The sequence below is a fragment of the Pseudochaenichthys georgianus genome, chromosome 5, assembly GCF_902827115.2.
Source record: "Pseudochaenichthys georgianus chromosome 5, fPseGeo1.2, whole genome shotgun sequence".
In the NCBI taxonomy this organism is placed as follows: domain Eukaryota; kingdom Metazoa; phylum Chordata; class Actinopteri; order Perciformes; family Channichthyidae; genus Pseudochaenichthys; species Pseudochaenichthys georgianus.
The window spans coordinates 5848828-5865338 of NC_047507.1; the positions used below are offsets into that span (position 1 = coordinate 5848828).

Sequence of the window (16511 nt, forward strand, 5' to 3'; positions counted from 1 at the left end):
CATATGGCAGTCATTAGAAAGCAGCATGACCGGCCGTTTGATCTCTCCGTCTGGCTGATGAGGAGAAAGTTGTCTTTGAAATGCATTGTTGGAACACCTGAACGCTGTCTGTTGGGTTAACTCTACTTGAAAATGGTCAGGTTTCTCTAATTTGATTTTTCTTTTTGTCTGAGTGTATTGCTATGTGAAAATGTATTAGGGGCTATGAGCTATATTTACCCCCATTATTTACCGATACAAATACAAAGATAAAGTATCAATTAAAAATAGCTGGTGACACTTGAGAACATTTACATTAAGATAGTTATTTGGATCTGCAGTTCCCTTTAAATGCTATGAACGAATGAATGGGCTAAGGACAATAAACAAGTGTGGATTTTTTTACTTTGAGATTATGTCGAAATGTCGATAATTTGCAGAACAAATTGAACCACTAGCTTCAACAAATTAGACGTTATTCTCCATATCGGATGGCTGGCCCTAAATCTCTTCCGTGAAAACTACATTCAACACCTGAAACTCTTTGAACAGCCCTTTGAATCTCTGGTGTTATCTTGAAATGAGGTGTAAGAAGAAGCACAAATATCAGATCCCTTTTATCTGTTTTCCCTTCTTCCCGTTTCAGAATGAGAATTTAGTGATTTAGAAAGTTAGGTCTTGCCTTCAAGAATGAAAGTGAAAGTACTGAGTGTGCAGAAAGGCTCCTGTTTGTGTTATATATTGCTGGATCGTTATTACAGATGCGTTAACATGCAACCACTACATTCATTTTGTAGCTTCATTACCTTTTTAACCAGGTCTACCTATTGCTTCATAAGGCAGTAGAAATGCATGATGGCCCCAGTTCATCCTGGTCAGGTCAGTGGGCTGGGGGTCATGTGAAGGGGGCACCATCAGGGCCGTAATGACAGAGCTTAAGGGGGACGACCTCCCTGTCACTGTGATGACCTTTCCTTTAACATCTGGGACCTCGCTCTGAAGCTCAGGTCCTCTGAAGCTCAGGTCCTCTCTTCTGGGACTGAGTGCAGTGATCTGTCAGCCTCTGAAATATAGAAACTGTCTTTGAAGTGTTGCCAGTTCTTTGTTGTTAAGTTAATTGTGAATATTCTACAATATATCTACATCACAAGATGCACTAAATCCTAGGTGAAAAGTCCTTGAGCATTCAGGTGAAAGCACTTGGATTTGAAGTAGCATGCATATATTTTAGTGTTAAATCTTACACTCAATGGCTGGCTGTGGGCTTGACTGTTAACTAAAGGCCTTTGTCCATTTATGTTTTGATGTCATTGCCCTGCAACAATGCAGCATTGATAAATGGGAAAGGCTTGTGCCCTGGACAGACACAACAATTCATGAAAGGGTTAATTCAATCATGAATCCCAGATTGAACTATGTGTTGCCAGAGTTATGTTGCATGTCATGATACATTAAATCCAGGTGTGGTTTATATTGAGGTTAGCTTCAGTTGTTTTATTATTTTTATTGGTCAGGGTTAGTCTTTCCTTTGAAGGACCTCTGAGATGGTATCGTGGTGAAATGTGGGGCTTAAGATGAAAAGGTAGCGAGTTAGCGTGACTGCATATTAAAACGTTTGTTAAGAAGTACAGTTTGAGCCGCAGACCCTAAAATCTCACTGTGTTTGAGGGCGTTGAAAAACAACTAAGTGAAAAAGCAACTTGAGCCGTATAAAGTGGAACGACAGCTCTGTTGTGGTGCACAGAACAATGTCCTAGAATAGTGATGTTTTACACTCGGAGCCAGAGGGCGTCTTCTTGCTGGACGCTAGCGTGACCGTCACTTTCCAACACAGGAGCCAAACACTTGGATGCCACATGTGTTTAACTGAACAAAAAAGAGTAGCAAAGAGCAGCCAGGCAACAAACATAGTCATTTAAGTTCAATGCTTGAGGTATTTCAGAAGTTTCACAGTGTAATCGAATATATCTGCATCTTCTCCATGAAATCTGTACTAAAAAGAGTAGTCTTAAAATACGACATAAAGAGGCAAGCACATGTTACTAAAGATTAAAACAAAAAATGCCTATTCATTGTAAAATATTAAGTCGCTGCAATTTAAGATGGTAACTGAACATAATGAAGCTGTTGAAAACGGTCAGGAATAACCATTAGTAGATTATGAAGAAACAATGTAGAAAAGCACATAACAGTGATTATTGCCAGGAAGATGATCATAAAGCATCTTCCCAATACTTTTCTTATGAAATAAGTTTTTGTTTGTAAAAGCGATCTAACAGTCCTGGTGGAAATGGGTGCTTTTGGTTTACTTAATGGTTCTGGCATGCACTGCTGTCTCTTTTTCGTTAACTCCACTATATCAAAGTATATATTTTGTGTAAGCCAGTTATGTTGAACAGTGGCGGTTCTAGACCAATTTGACTGGGGGGCCAGTTATTTTCTGAGGGGGGCACAATAAATGCAGGACGAAAAAGAGAACTAGACAGTATGAAGTAATTGCGCATAAGAAAACAATGCAATACAGTTATTGGTATTTGTTTCAGTACACTTATTTATTTCAGATTGATCTTATAGTTATTACTGTTAGCTTCAGCTTATGTTATAGTGCAATGTTTGCACTAACACCATATTTATATAAAAATAAAGGCAATGAACAGTTACATCTCTACTTTACATAAGGGTGTCTGCACAATCTCACATTACAGCAACATTGTTAGGGGGGCCACAGGGGGGTCAGAGGTCAGTGTTAGGAGGGCACTGGCCCCCCCTGGCCCCCCCTAGAACTGCCCCTGATGTTGAATTAATGTGACTTCTTTAAAGAAGCCTTTAAAACATGAAATGTTCAGCTTCCTGTGGCCAAAATGAGTATTACAAAAACAAAGACAAAACGATCTTGGCAAAAGAAAACATAACCACATTTTTTCACAGATGATATTTTTTTATGTATTTATTGTCAAAGCATTTAATGTATTCATTGCTATCGGGATGTTAAGAGCATTCCATGGAATATAACAAGTGTTTCTGAAGTGAATTACCTAACCCACCTTTAATTAAAGATCAACATATTTCTTTTTTCTAACATGACCTCTCACGACCTCTGTATTTAAGCCATTCACTATAAGACATACACTGTGTAAAGCTCTTTCTTTACAATCAAAACAGTAGAGATTCCATTTACAAACAGCAGATGATACAAACACCATGTCATCAGAATTCAGACACAGGAATACAAAATGTTTAAATACAGAATATGAGACTAAACGTTGGCAGAAGTTTGACACAATGAAATATAACTATTATCCATCCCCACAATATGTAAACCTTATCCTGCATTGAAAGGCAGTTCTGCTGAGTGCAACAGAATGAATCCTAAAGCCATTCATCAGCTTAGACAATGCAGCTGCAATTCAATTACACTATGCAGTGGCACTTCATTGTCTTTGGGAATTTGACATTAGGGATTTTCTTTAGACCGGTGTTGTTGCAGAGGAAGGACGTGTGGGAGAGAAAGACATGTGTGGAGGAACTCAGAGTATTTTTATAATTCATGGTGCACCTATAAAGATTTACGGTTGAAATATCTAGCTTGTATACACTTTACACTGATAAAGATGAGGATCTAGGCAAATTACTTTGATATTTGGGATGGTGGTGGCTCCTTTTACCTATTCATTCTGCACAAAGGCAAACAGGACATTCAGGTGAGTCACTCGAGAGAAAAATGTGTTATCCCCTGGGCTGAAATAGTGGAAGAGCAGCTTTGAGTGGAGAGGTGGAGAGATAGTGTGTTTGTGTAGTGGCTGTGTTGTCATGTCTCGTGTGTTTTCTCCTGCAGATGACAGAGGGCCGTCAGTGTCAGGTTCACCTCCTCGATGACAGGAAGCTGGAGCTGCTGGTTCAGGTAGAGGACACTTTCTGCTCGCCTCTTCAGGCACAAACTAGGCTGCATAGACCTGTGAGATTATAGTCATGCGCTGACATTTTGTAGGATTGAATTATGTCTGTAGTTAATTATTGTAAAGAAGTCCTAATCGAATATCCTGTGGTTCCTATTTTGCTTAGATTCCTCGTCAAATTGAGGCAAATTGTGTCTCACACACCGCTTAGTTTAATAATGATCTACACTAAAGCTAAATCAATTAGTCGACCAATTGATAAGTCATTATAGAAGAAATAATCATCGATTTTTTTGATAACAGATTAATCGTTTGTGATTTTTCATACAAGATGGGAGAAAGTGCTGTTTTAGCCCGTCAAATAGGAAGATGCCCTGCTTTTCTCTGTTCTCTATCATATTACACTTACTATCTTTGGGGTTTGGATTCAAAATATTTAAAGGCTCAAAAGTGTTATGCTCATATACACAATACAGCGTAGTTGTTGGCAATGAAGATATTAAATCCTAGGCTCTTCCAACAGTGCAAAATACAATAATTAAGACATCAAGGCATACAAAAAGACAAGGTGACACAATGGTGCAAGTAAAATGCAAGAATAAATGAACTTGAAAAACAAGATACATATATATAAAGACATCATTTTGGACTTTAAGAAAAGAGGATGGACATTTATCACTATTTTCTGACAATTTATAGACCATAAGATTCATCAATTAATCTAGAAAGATAATTGTTAGTTTTAGCTCTAATCTTGACTGAATGTCTTTGTTTTTAATCAAAACTTTACAGCCCAAGCTGTTGTCCCGTGAGCTGTTAGATTTGGTGGCTTCACATTTTACCCTGAAGGAGAAGGAATACTTTGGGTTGAGCTACATAGATGACACGTAAGTACATTTCCTACTCTTACAGGCTTTTTACAGACAAAACATTTAGCAGTGTGTGTTTGTTTTTGTATACAGTACATTTTCTTTAAATGAAAGAGGTTGGTTGATTAAGAACCTTTTTAACAGAAGCCTTTACGATAGCAGTATTTCAACACATGATTTGTTCCTTTTTCCCTGAACAGGGGTCAGAATAACTGGCTCCAGCTGGATCGTAAAGTCCTCGATCATGACTTCTCCAAGACTTCGGGCCCTTTGGAACTCAAATTCCTCGTGAGGTGAGTGCTTTTACTGTAAAAGCTTGCCAAATGTTGAATACTGCTGTGCTTTATTAGTAACGTCAGCCTATACCGAAGAAAGGAGAGGCCTAATAAGAAGAATATGATTTGTGTGTTGAGAGCTTTATGGCCTCCAAGGCATGTCCTGACCAGCAGGTGGCACCGATGCAACAGTTTACACATGCTTTTTATGTGATTGATAAACTCTTTCACTACTATTAAGTCTCTGATTAAATGCTAAATGTATTGACCTATACATTTCTTCTCAGATTTTACATTGAGAAAATCACCTACTTGAAAGACAACGCAACAGTGGAGCTCTTCTTCCTGAACGCTAAATCTTTAGTGTCTAATGTAAGTGTTTTAAGCATTATTTAAGCATATATTTATGTTTATATCCTAGTAATTCAATGTTGTATATCCTTCAGTTCCAGATCATTAAACACCTTAGTTGATAGTATGATAAGATGTCTAGAATCCAACAATTGAAAGGAAAAATGTCTTCATTTACAGATTCATGGGCAACAGATTTCTTTAAACTTGGGGCTGATGGTCAGATTATCAATATGTTGGATATTTTTGTTGTGTTTATATATAAATGATTCATACCATACTGTTTATTGAAAAAAATAAGTGTCTCAGTAATGTCACAACATTTACATTTTTGAAACTCTTGACGCACACTGCTGTTGCTCTTAGTGCTGCATTCAAGTGCTGTTTGAAATGTCATACTTTTACGCAAATGTATGATTCATACGGTCATGCAAGCAATTGTTTTATTGTTTGATCAGCAAGTACAGCAACTGTTAGTATTTCCTTCAAATGTATTTCTCAACACTTACAGAGTTTTGAAAAGTTACAGGTTAAGGCTATTATCAGGATAAAGTGGGGTATTTTTGTTTTGATTGATTTAAATAGATGTTGTAGCTTTTAAAGCAAAGTAAATCCTCACTTGAGTCTTGTAGCAAGTGTTTCCTCACAACAATTGGATAACATAGTTCAAAGTGAAATAATACAACGATATTTTAGTATGGTAACACACAATATTATAACGGACTGTAAGAAAAGTAACGTAATACAGTCACTTGTGTAATGTTGGCTAAAATTCAAATAAAGGACAAAGTGTGGTACCAGCCATATCGATACAGTTCTAGGAAGGTAGTTGCTGTATGTGGATTTGGAACCGTACGAGGAGCACTTGAATGCAGCATATGATTAGACGTTGCAGTGCAGCTTTTTTTTCGCGGGGAGAGCTGGTTGGTCACCATGGGAGACGGAGACTGTTGAACCTGCTTTCAGACCGTACCACTTTACAGAGGGGGCTGTAGCTCCAGGCAGGACCTTCGACTAGTCTTACTGGGGACCAGTGTGTGTTTTGTCGCCTGTAGAAAATTAAGGCTAACCCAGGCGCTGCAGAACAGCAGTAAACACACTTCAGGGATAGTTCCACACACACTGTATTGTGTGTGCGGCAGTGGTTCGGTCGGTAACGGTGGGACGAGGTACGGGACAGGAGGATTTTCAAGTCAAGTGTTTCGGACGGGCTGCACTTTGTGTGCGCATGGTTTTTACGAAAAGACACCGTTAATTTTCAACATTTTTTACAACAGGGGACCATCGAAGTGGAGAGTGAAAATGTTTTCAAGTTAGCCGCATTCGCATTGCAGGTAAGAAGGAGTTTATCGCAGGCTTTCTGCACTGAAATGTTTGTCACTCACCCACAACATGAGTGGAGACGGTTGGTAATATTTGAAAACGGTTGTCTCTCCTGAGGGTGCTTAGGTTGGGGCTATTATTAAAAAACTGTCTCTTGTATAATTAAAATGTGCTTTTAAATGTGCCAGTTTTTTGAGTTAGTGTTATCTCCAGTACTAGATAAATTAACATTTGGTAAAACTAAATGTTTTGATGTTTTATCGTGTAAAGTTACTATTGTAGCAGATGGTTCAGGTAGCTAACACTAGCATAACAGTTACGTTAAATCAATTAATACGTATTGCATTTTCCCTTAGTGCTTTTACTAACTGTATTATTTCCCTCTTTTTAAGGAGGCTAAAGGAGAATACACAAGGTAAGACGTTTTCAAATGTATAACCTAAAACGCTTTTAACGAAATAAATGTAGAAACGTGCAAAGCTGTATTGTCATTTAAAACATGTTTTGAGGGAGCAATTCAGGATACATTGGCTTGAAAGTAGTTAAAACAAAACACCTGTACATGTAAAGATTAGTATTTTAAAAGCTATATGTACTTACACGTTGATATGGTTGCTGTTTTGGTTAACACGGGCATCTGTTACCTATTTGTAAAGTTTAGTGTGTGTTTCAATGTTGCAGGGCCTGGTGTGTCAAGTTGTTTGGTTAGTGCTCAGTGTACAAATGATGACTGTATATAGCCTGTTAATGTTCAACTTGACTCGTTTTAGATTTTTGTTTTATACTATACTTCCTTTAGTTAATAATTTCCTTGGTTTGTTCTTGTGACATTGGCCTGAACCCCCTGCTGGCTTGCTGCCAAACATTGTCTATTAAAATCTCTTGGCTGTTCTTTTGGCGCATGCAATATGTTTACACTTGCAACAAGTTGGTTTTCTGATATGTTGTGATTGCGTCATCTCCTAGTATATGTTATATGAGCTGACAAACAGTTTGTACAAATGCATGGACGTTGTGTATAGAAGATTTGGGCCATGACACTGATGGGAGGCTCTGTACAAAACTTAGATAGTCTGTTCTGCTCATGTTTTCATCGTGGAGTTTGCTTTCAGAGGCTTGACCTGCTGATAAGGTGTGTTGTTTTTTTGTCAGCCGTAGGAGTGAAGGGCATTGGCTGTGATAAGTTGGAAAAAAGCACTTTGAGTGAGTGACTAAGCTGCACAACCTGTGTGTTGTCCCAGAGCGGCGCCTCTAAAGGCCTCCCTGTCCATTATGTTAAAACAAAGATGTGTGCTCTGTAAGGAATTGCACGTGTACTGTTTGTATGGCGATACAAGCAATGCTGAAAATGCAGTTTGAGCCCTTGTCAAAATCATTGCCTTTGTTCTGTTCCAAAAAACTTGGCTGCACTTTCTCAAGCTCTTAAAGCGCCCCATTATCTACACAGGCATGATTGACCTGATAAATGTTCATTATTCGTCATTGGTGCAGATTTATGCCTCCTCAGTGTTTTGATTACAAACTACTTCAGTGTGAAGTGCCGTGTGTGGTCTGCACTTTCATCTCATGTGGGAGTGGGGATGGGCTGCACTTTGTACTGAATCTGAAAGCACAGTAAAAGACGACCTGCCAACAAATCTGGAAGAATCAACGAGAATAGGAGTGTCTCCAAAATATCTTTCTTTGCACAGATACTACTTTCTCCTGCACATTCTGATTTAGACGTTAGGCTGTGACACATTTAATAAAACAGTTAAGTTGTTTACCTCAAACTTCTCTTCTCTCACTTGATTGGAGCACACAAATCTAGCACTATTCTATCGAAGTGCTGCATCCCCTGCTGTCCTGAAGCAGTGTTTCATTACTGTGCTTTATACCTTCTTCTCTAAGAGTACACGCCCTGTAATTCCCCTCATAAAGCATATTATATAAATGTCTCTGCACTGTATGAGCAAAAGGGCCCTGGAGCTGCGAGATTAGCTGTGGAGGAGTTAGGGAGACCTCCTCCTCCTCCAGCCAGCTGCCTTAAGAGGGATGAGCCAGACCCACTGTCCAATGGCAGACAACCTGGCGTCAGGAGGACTCACTGTTGTCGAGGCGGTGTGGACCAACCCCCTGCTGTGCATTGAATGAATGCACCATCGGGTTTCCAATTTCTTTTGCTATGTCAGTTTTGCATTGCATTTAGTTCTTACCGTACTGATTCACACCACGTGGAGGGGTAATCCATAGCTGACTGCAACAAGTTCCAACTGCTCTCAAGAGGTTGGTTAAAGGGATTGTAGAAAACGGCAGGAAATCACTCTATAGATCATGTCCTTAACTCTGTCTTTAGCAGTTTAAGAGGTACAGACAGTACCACATACACCACTGTATATTACAGCTTGGGAAGGTAACATGGAAGAAGCTAAAAACAGTAAGATAGATTTTTTTAATTATTGAAATCGGATTTTTTTTTTAATTATTCAAATCGGAAACCACTCTTCTTTTTTTTTTTAAACAAAAGTAGTTAGCAGTACTATTTCCATAAGGTGCTTAATCTTGCGACAAAGTCACCAAGTTGGCACCACTGAGTGCCCGTCTCTTGAGGCCTCCCTCTAACGCCACTCCCCAAAAATAACCATAATGAATGCAAACAATGACCATGGCTGCTGTGAGTACCGCTTAGGACAAACACCTGGTATCACTGCAGTCATATGTAAGAGCGCTGACCAGGCAGGTCAGCCCAGGTTTTTGTCTTTTTTTCCAACAGAAATTGTCAAAGTTATTTATTTATTTATTGCTGTCTGCATGTTAAGAGTATTTCAACAAATTATAACAAGTGTTTCTAAAATATGACCAAACTTAGCTTTAAAGGCATGTTATATATGTTGATTACTCACATTATCCCACATTTATTTAATCATTTTCAAACCCAGCGAATTCTGTCAATGTAATCGAGGTTAAAAGTCCTTTTCTGTGTTGTTTTTGTTGTCACCCTTTTATCCAGTATTAAGCCACATTTTCAATAGTTAAGTGTGTAAATATTTGAGTGTATAAGTTACAGTTTTTAACCGTGTGACCTGGACCGTTTGTTATGGTAAAATAATCTGGTTAAACCCCCCCGAACAACGGATGATGCAACAACTGGGATATCTTGACTTCAATGTCAAACTCCCAGGATCTCACGCTACTTCCCAATACCAGCAAACCCTGTCTTTTGTTATGCTTTTGATTAAGAGATCCCTCCCGGCAGAAAATAACATATTGTATAAATAACTGCCATACAATTTTGATTAACACAATATCATTTGTGTTTGAATCTTATCCACGGAAAGAATATTACACCCAGACAGTTTTAGTGCTTAGTTCTATTTGCAGGTGCAGCCTGTAGTTAGTGGTTCGTTCACAGCAACAGGCCCTCTCATTGTGTTCCCTCCACACAGTCTCAGCGCAGTGGAATAGCTGACACATGAGTATTATCTCTCCCCACGCTGGGTACGCTGGGCTGGGCTGCACCGGGTGTAGGAATTGCCCCCGCGCTGCAGGCTGTGGAGAGATAACAGACGTAGTAATGAATTCCAGATTGCTGACGGGGCAGCGCGGCTGTGGAGTAGATCACCCCGACAACACCAGGCCCCAGCTCCCCATAAAATGTATGCCATCAAACACACAGCGAAGTGCCGTGCCAGCAGAACTCAGTCAACCTAGGAGAGGTAGCTACAGGGAAGAGTGATTCAAGTGCCCGTGTTTTTGTTTAGTAAGCTGGTTCGCATAACTGGATCATCATGGCCATGTCCCCCCATGTCAGCGGCTGTTAAACTCCAATCATCTGTTAAAGAAGGAGGCACAAATGGATGTCCAAGGTCAAATGGCCATTGTCCTAGAATCAACTGATTGTTATGTTGGCTTTAGAGCGGTGCAGGACTGAGTCGTCACACCTGGAAATGAGTTAGCATTTTAACACACTTGAATTCAACAGTTTTTTTTTTTACGATTTTCGTGATATAGACTGTTTAGTACAAGCTGAAGCATTCACTTGAAATGTTTCTACAACATAAAATATATAAGTTAATAATGACAGCAGTGACTAACAAGTGACCAATGATACTTAACGCCAAGCAGTATCCACCTTTAGCCTGCCGGTGGTGATGTGCAGCCATACAGTACGACTAATGTGCTTTGTTTTTAGGCTATTGTTAGCTTTCGAACTTTTGCGATTGCATTTGGTCTTCAACAATTCTAGTGGTATTACACTGTGGAGATAATCCTGCTGAACAAAGCATCAAGTATCCAAAGACCTTCTGTTTTTTGCTTAAGAAACCAAAATCCAATGGAAAAATCCCAATTATTTTTGTAGAGGGAGCCCTTTGCGACGCTAACTTCCAGGTTGCTCGACAAAAATCTGTCATCCCCGCCCCACTCTATTGTTCTAGCTGACACAACCCTTGGGGATGTTCTAATATTGTATATCATTGATCGTTGACCTACACATTTGGACTTCTGTCTCGGAGGCCGCGGGCTGTTTTGCAGCAGCACCGGTGCTCGTACAATACTTTCCCCACGGGGAGAGGCTGCCAAGTGCTTGTGAATGGCTTTTGTTCAGTTCTCTAGTGGACTGGCCCTCAAAGCCAGAGCCCTTTTTGTCCAGAGAAACTGTAGACCTCGACCTCCCTCCCACATGATGTTGGAGTGACTCATAGTTCACTATCGTAGACCTTGACAGTAACAAACTCCACAGTTTGTCCGTACAGATAACACGGCTGGTTTGTTTTCTCTTTTTAACTTGAAGCCTTTTTCTCAACATGTTTGGCTCGTTGGTTAAACAAACCTGTTGCTTCTGCCGTGGGATCATTAGCTTATCTGTGCAAGTCAATCAATATGAAGTGGTTTACCTGCGTGTGCATGACTGTTGAGAACCTGCATGAAATGGGCTTTTGGTGTTTTTTAAAACATGTTTTGCCAAGTCCCTTAAAGGGCTCTGTACGGCTTAAAGCATCTACGTGGGCTTTGTAAATGAAATCTGGCAAGACATGAATGAAACTCGAGCTTAGTTTTGGCAAGCAGTACACATTTTTATAGATAAGAAAGATGAACATATAATCCTGCCACTGCACCTTTTCTAAAGGTTTGCGAACATGACTTATTGCTGCCAGGCCTTAAGATAGAAATTCAAACCACATTGTGAAAGTACAAACACGTGGAGAAAGGTTCTTTGTACAGCTTCAGACTTTGAGGTTGATATACTTGTGTTAATATATCTCCCTTTCCTTAAGGTCCACATGTTGGTATGGAGCAACCGGCAGTGAAACAACGACGACGTAGTGCTTTACGTTTTGGGACATATTTGTTTCTGTTTTTCAGAACATAACGACTGACTTTGTGTAAAGGATGTGTCGAGTTAGTCATTGGACAGTGATAACTTGTCTCTCATCAATCAACAGTGTCATGTTGGTGCTTTGCTCTCTCTCGTATCCAAAGCATAGATGTGTAACTATAAAGGACCCTTGTTATTATGAATGAATACATGTTCTGTATTCAAGCTGTGTACGCTTGTTTTCCAGTGCCGAGGCTGCCAGATCTCACCTGAAGCAGATCCCAGTTCTGCCCACCAGAGTGTTGCAGGAGCACCCGTCCCTCAATTACTGGTGAGTTATGGCGGTTGATATGTTTATTTTAACCAATATCAGTCTTTTCTCCAGAAGGTTCTATGGCTACACAAAGTGAGGACAAATATAGAATTCGGTTACCACTACAGTACATTTCATTCAGCTGATGTTTTGATCCAAAGCGACTTACAACAAGTGCAAGAATAAACCAGGAACAACAACAGAAATGCAATGCCGTACGTTTGCTTCAAATAAGCCACACCATTGGAAGTGCTTTCAGTGTTTCCCCTACCATTGCCCTGACATTCAAGGTGTTTAAAAAAAAATATATATAGCACCAAATAGCAACTAATCTATATCTACTGTCACTTTTCACATTGGACATGTGCTCTCTTATTAAATAAACTAAACGCTTTCATTTTAAGTTGTGAGTTATTGACCCTAAGAAACACTGATGCATTAATCAATAACAATAATCCACAGCTCCCCCCCCCCCCCCCCCCCCGCTCAGGCAGCACCCCCCCCAAAGCAGTAAACCTAGGGGAAACACTGGCTTTGTCTCAATTGACCTACATTCCCCTAACTTTGTTTAATAATGCGATTACATCATTTCTCGCAACAAGTTTTCAGTTGTGTTTTTTTGTGTCCTACTTCTTCTAAAAGGTTCGAGTCACCTTAACATGAAGACGCTATCATTCAGATCCAAATGTATACAGAAACGGATAAGAGCAGGCGGCGACTCCACCTCCCCTTATCCCGCTACTCTGGCTGTTCTACAAAATGATAACGACTCATACAATCTCATTTGTTGCCATAACATTTCATCTTTGTAACCCAAGTGGACCACGAGTCCTCTCCTGATCACCTCCCATATGTCAAGGTGTGCAGATGAACGTCAATATGCTGCTTATTAGTGTTCTTCTAAAATGCAACAAATTGCTTGTTGAAGTAAAAAGATAAAGGAATTAATCTTCTACAGCAAAGACTCATATCAACATTCAACCTTAAGACGAGGCTTGTGCCACGTCGCCCAGGCACCAGTTCCTCTTTGACACCTCTGATAAATTGTAAAGCCCCTACAAGATGCGGTCGACTCACCTCAGTGGTCAGGACCACCTGGTTGTAAAAAGGCCTTTATTTCCCCAGAAGAACCATTTTGGGTGTTGCCGTGCCAACTAGACCATCCCGAGACTTGGCAGACGGTTTCCTCTCTGATGAGGTGACTAATTAAAGCCCGGGTCGCGTTAATTACGTTTGCACATTAGCCCTGCGAGTGCTCGGGAGGTGCTGACAGCCACTGGCTATCTAAAGGATTCCTATCTGTCTGTTCAATCCACACTGCTGTTGTTGCCCCCCCCCTCTTCTGCTCACCGGTCACGTGAGGCTGCTGCAGGCTCAGTTTAATACACAAATTAAAATCACAAGCATTGGTGAGCACATGAAAACACCTCTCTGTTGTCTCTGTCCGTCCACTAAGCCTCGGCCGAGTTCTGCAGTCTCTCTCCTCTATTAAAAAGGGATGATTAGAGTGGGAAGTAAATGGGATGCGTTATGCAGGAGAAGTTAGATGAGAGCTATCAGCTGGCAAGTAGGCCAGACTGCATTTACTGCATGAGCAGGCAGAATGTGTGTCAAGGGAAGAGCCCACTCACAACCCCTCTGTGGGCTGGAATGTGTAACACTCAATGGGGTTTTCATCTTTCCATTTGCAGCGAGGACACAGTGATCGAACATTACAAGAAGCTGAAGGGACTGACCAGAGGACAAGCCATTGTGCAGTAAGTTCAACAGTGACTGACTTGTGTTACGCACTACTGCTTCTGATGCCCCCCCCCCCCCCCCTTAACCCCTGGTGTCTGCAGTGTTGTGTCTGTTGTTGTGAGAGGTGGCTGACTGTCACCATGCCAGAATGTGCTATTAATTAGAGGGGCTCTTAAAGTGGGCAGCAGGCCCGCCTTGGCTTGTTGTGTTTCCCCCGCTTCATATCTAGGCTGTGTGATGTTATTTGGTTTGCTTTTGTTTTATTTGTTCTTAGCAACATTGACAGTTTTAATTGATAGGAGTGTAACCAAAAGCAATCGGTTACTCTTTATGAATTCTACAGGAGTCAATGTTCCCACCATCCGGAGATGAACTTCATTTTCTCCTCTATTAGATCACTACATGTTATATACAAGCAGAGTGGCAGTGTTGGGGCGTCTTGCCGTCATTTTTTCAGCTCGGAACGCCCTGAACTCGAGCCGAGGGCGTCCAAAAAAATAAATAATTCGAGAGAAGATCGAGTTTTTATTGCTTGGAATGCCAAAAAGGACATCCCTCTGTGGGAGGGGCGAAGGAGTCTGGTGGGATTCTGTTCGCCGCCAGCAAAGCGTGTTCCTGTGACGGAAAGTGTACTGCCGTTGAGCCTTGACGGGGGGGCGCTAGTGGGGCATGCGCGTGAACTGCGCCGGAGCCTCGCAGCGGCGAAACTGAGGCTCCGTGGTAAACTGTTTAGGAGCCGAAAGAGACGGCTCTTCTTCGTGAGCCGAGCCAATTGATCCGGCTCACTAAGAAGAGCTGGAGTTCCCTTCACTGATGCGTAAAGAGATAGTATCTATAAGGGACGGCTCAACTCAAAATTCAGACGTGACGTCACACGGCCCCCCTCCCCCAGCTCTCGGGGTGGACGCCCTCTCAGCCCTGGTCTGGCGGAAACACTGATTACAATGCAAACCAGATTTCATTTGAGTTATGACGGTATTATTCAAAATGTGTTTTATCTTTTTCTCATCAAGATGTTCCTCTTGGTCAGTTACTTTGTAAACAAAAACAAGCATAAGGAAATCTTAAGTAAAGAGGAAGCAATAAATGATGGTTTTCATTTTCTACAACCGTGTGCCGTCCTCATTTCTACCGTTAATTGCAAAAAGAAAACTTTTAGAGAAGTCGAACGCTTCAGCCCTCCAACTGCGTTTTTCCCGGGACTGTAACTCGGAGCAACCCCTGGGTCATTTACGCTCGGGTGATTTGTGCCCTTGAACTGATCAATGCACTCCGTCACGGCCCGGAAACAAATCGATCGTCCTGCCGCTGCAGATGGCCGTGGCTCCTCAGTGACTGTAGCTTAAAGCGCACTCCGCCTGCGGAACCACAGCCACCGGTGGACACTGATGAAGTGTACACGGGAGGGGTTTCCCGCTAACCTGTTCCTCTTTCTGTGAAGGTATCTGGCGCTGGTGGAGTCCCTGCCAACATACGGAGTCCATTACTACCAAGTGAAGGTAACAGTGCTGCCCCCAGTCATAAAGCAGCTTAACCTCTTGAACAAGCTTCTGTCAACATGCTGGCTTCCTTTGTTCTCCGCATTTCATCTTCACTTATTAGGGCTGCACCATGAATCGATTGGTTTTTTTTTTATCTATAAAGTGTGGCCTGGCCTACAAACAGTATTCTCCAGACTGATACAAAAAATTCACACGATGATCAATTCGATATCTGTTTCTATGGTGATGTGAATAATGCTTCAAAAATGATCATTTCATCCATAATTTGCAATGTCACTCAAAATAATCCTAATTAGATTCTTTAACCAAATGGACAGCCCTATAAAACCTACGTTTACCCTTTATCCAGTGAACGCAGCTACACGTGCATGAAGACTCCACATAGTGACGTTAAGTTTAGCTAGAACTCCCTTCTCCATGCATCCACTCACTTTCCCAACCAAACCTCGTTAGATCAAGGTGTCTGGGGAGATCAGACGGTGGCGTTAAAAACCACTCAGTCAGGCTTGCAGGGGCTTTTTAAGGCCTTGGATGTATTTGATCTCCTCTTGTGTTGCTGGGAGCCTAATGGGGTAATTGCTTTGGTAACAGCCCTTTTTCAAACCCCCTCACCAATAAAGCTACCTCTAATGAGTGGTGTGTGTGTGTGGGTGTGTGTGTGTGTGTGTGTGTGTGTGTGCTTTCTTGCAGGACAAGCAAGGATTACCGTGGTGGCTGGGAGTCAGCTACAAAGGCATCGGACAGTACGACCTGCAGGATAAACTCAAGCCAAGAAAGGTTGGAGCAACTCTTTTTTACATTAACTGTCTTATTTTTGTTTGTGGAGTTGTATTTTCTTTTTGCTTTTTTCAAATCTTTTTTTGGTTTGTAATGAACCAAAAACACTATTTCAAACCTATTTGCTTTAAACTTCTCTTGGAAGTATGTACACTTGAATGGCTGGTTGGAAACAGCTTTCATCTCCTCT

At 41.1% G+C, this 16511-nt stretch overlaps 1 protein-coding gene across 6 annotated transcripts in view; it reads left to right on the forward strand.

Moving 5' to 3' along the window:
• The window catches only part of frmd4ba (FERM domain containing 4Ba), a 62964-nt gene that overhangs the window by 26635 nt on the left and 19818 nt on the right, over positions 1-16511 (forward strand). For all 6 annotated transcript variants that reach the window (XR_004552124.2, XM_034082469.1, XM_034082465.2 and 3 more), the window contains exons 2-11: positions 3815-3880; positions 4668-4762; positions 4945-5037; positions 5307-5391; positions 6648-6704; positions 7086-7108; positions 12237-12320; positions 13994-14059; positions 15484-15541; positions 16235-16321. Coding sequence is in view for 5 of the 6 variants with exons in the window: in XM_034082469.1 (XP_033938360.1) it covers positions 3815-3880; positions 4668-4762; positions 4945-5037; positions 5307-5391; positions 6648-6704; positions 7086-7108; positions 12237-12320; positions 13994-14059; positions 15484-15541; positions 16235-16321 (714 nt within the window). In the remaining variant the exon portion in view is untranslated. The remainder of the gene's footprint in view (positions 1-3814; positions 3881-4667; positions 4763-4944; positions 5038-5306; positions 5392-6647; positions 6705-7085; positions 7109-12236; positions 12321-13993; positions 14060-15483; positions 15542-16234; positions 16322-16511) is intronic.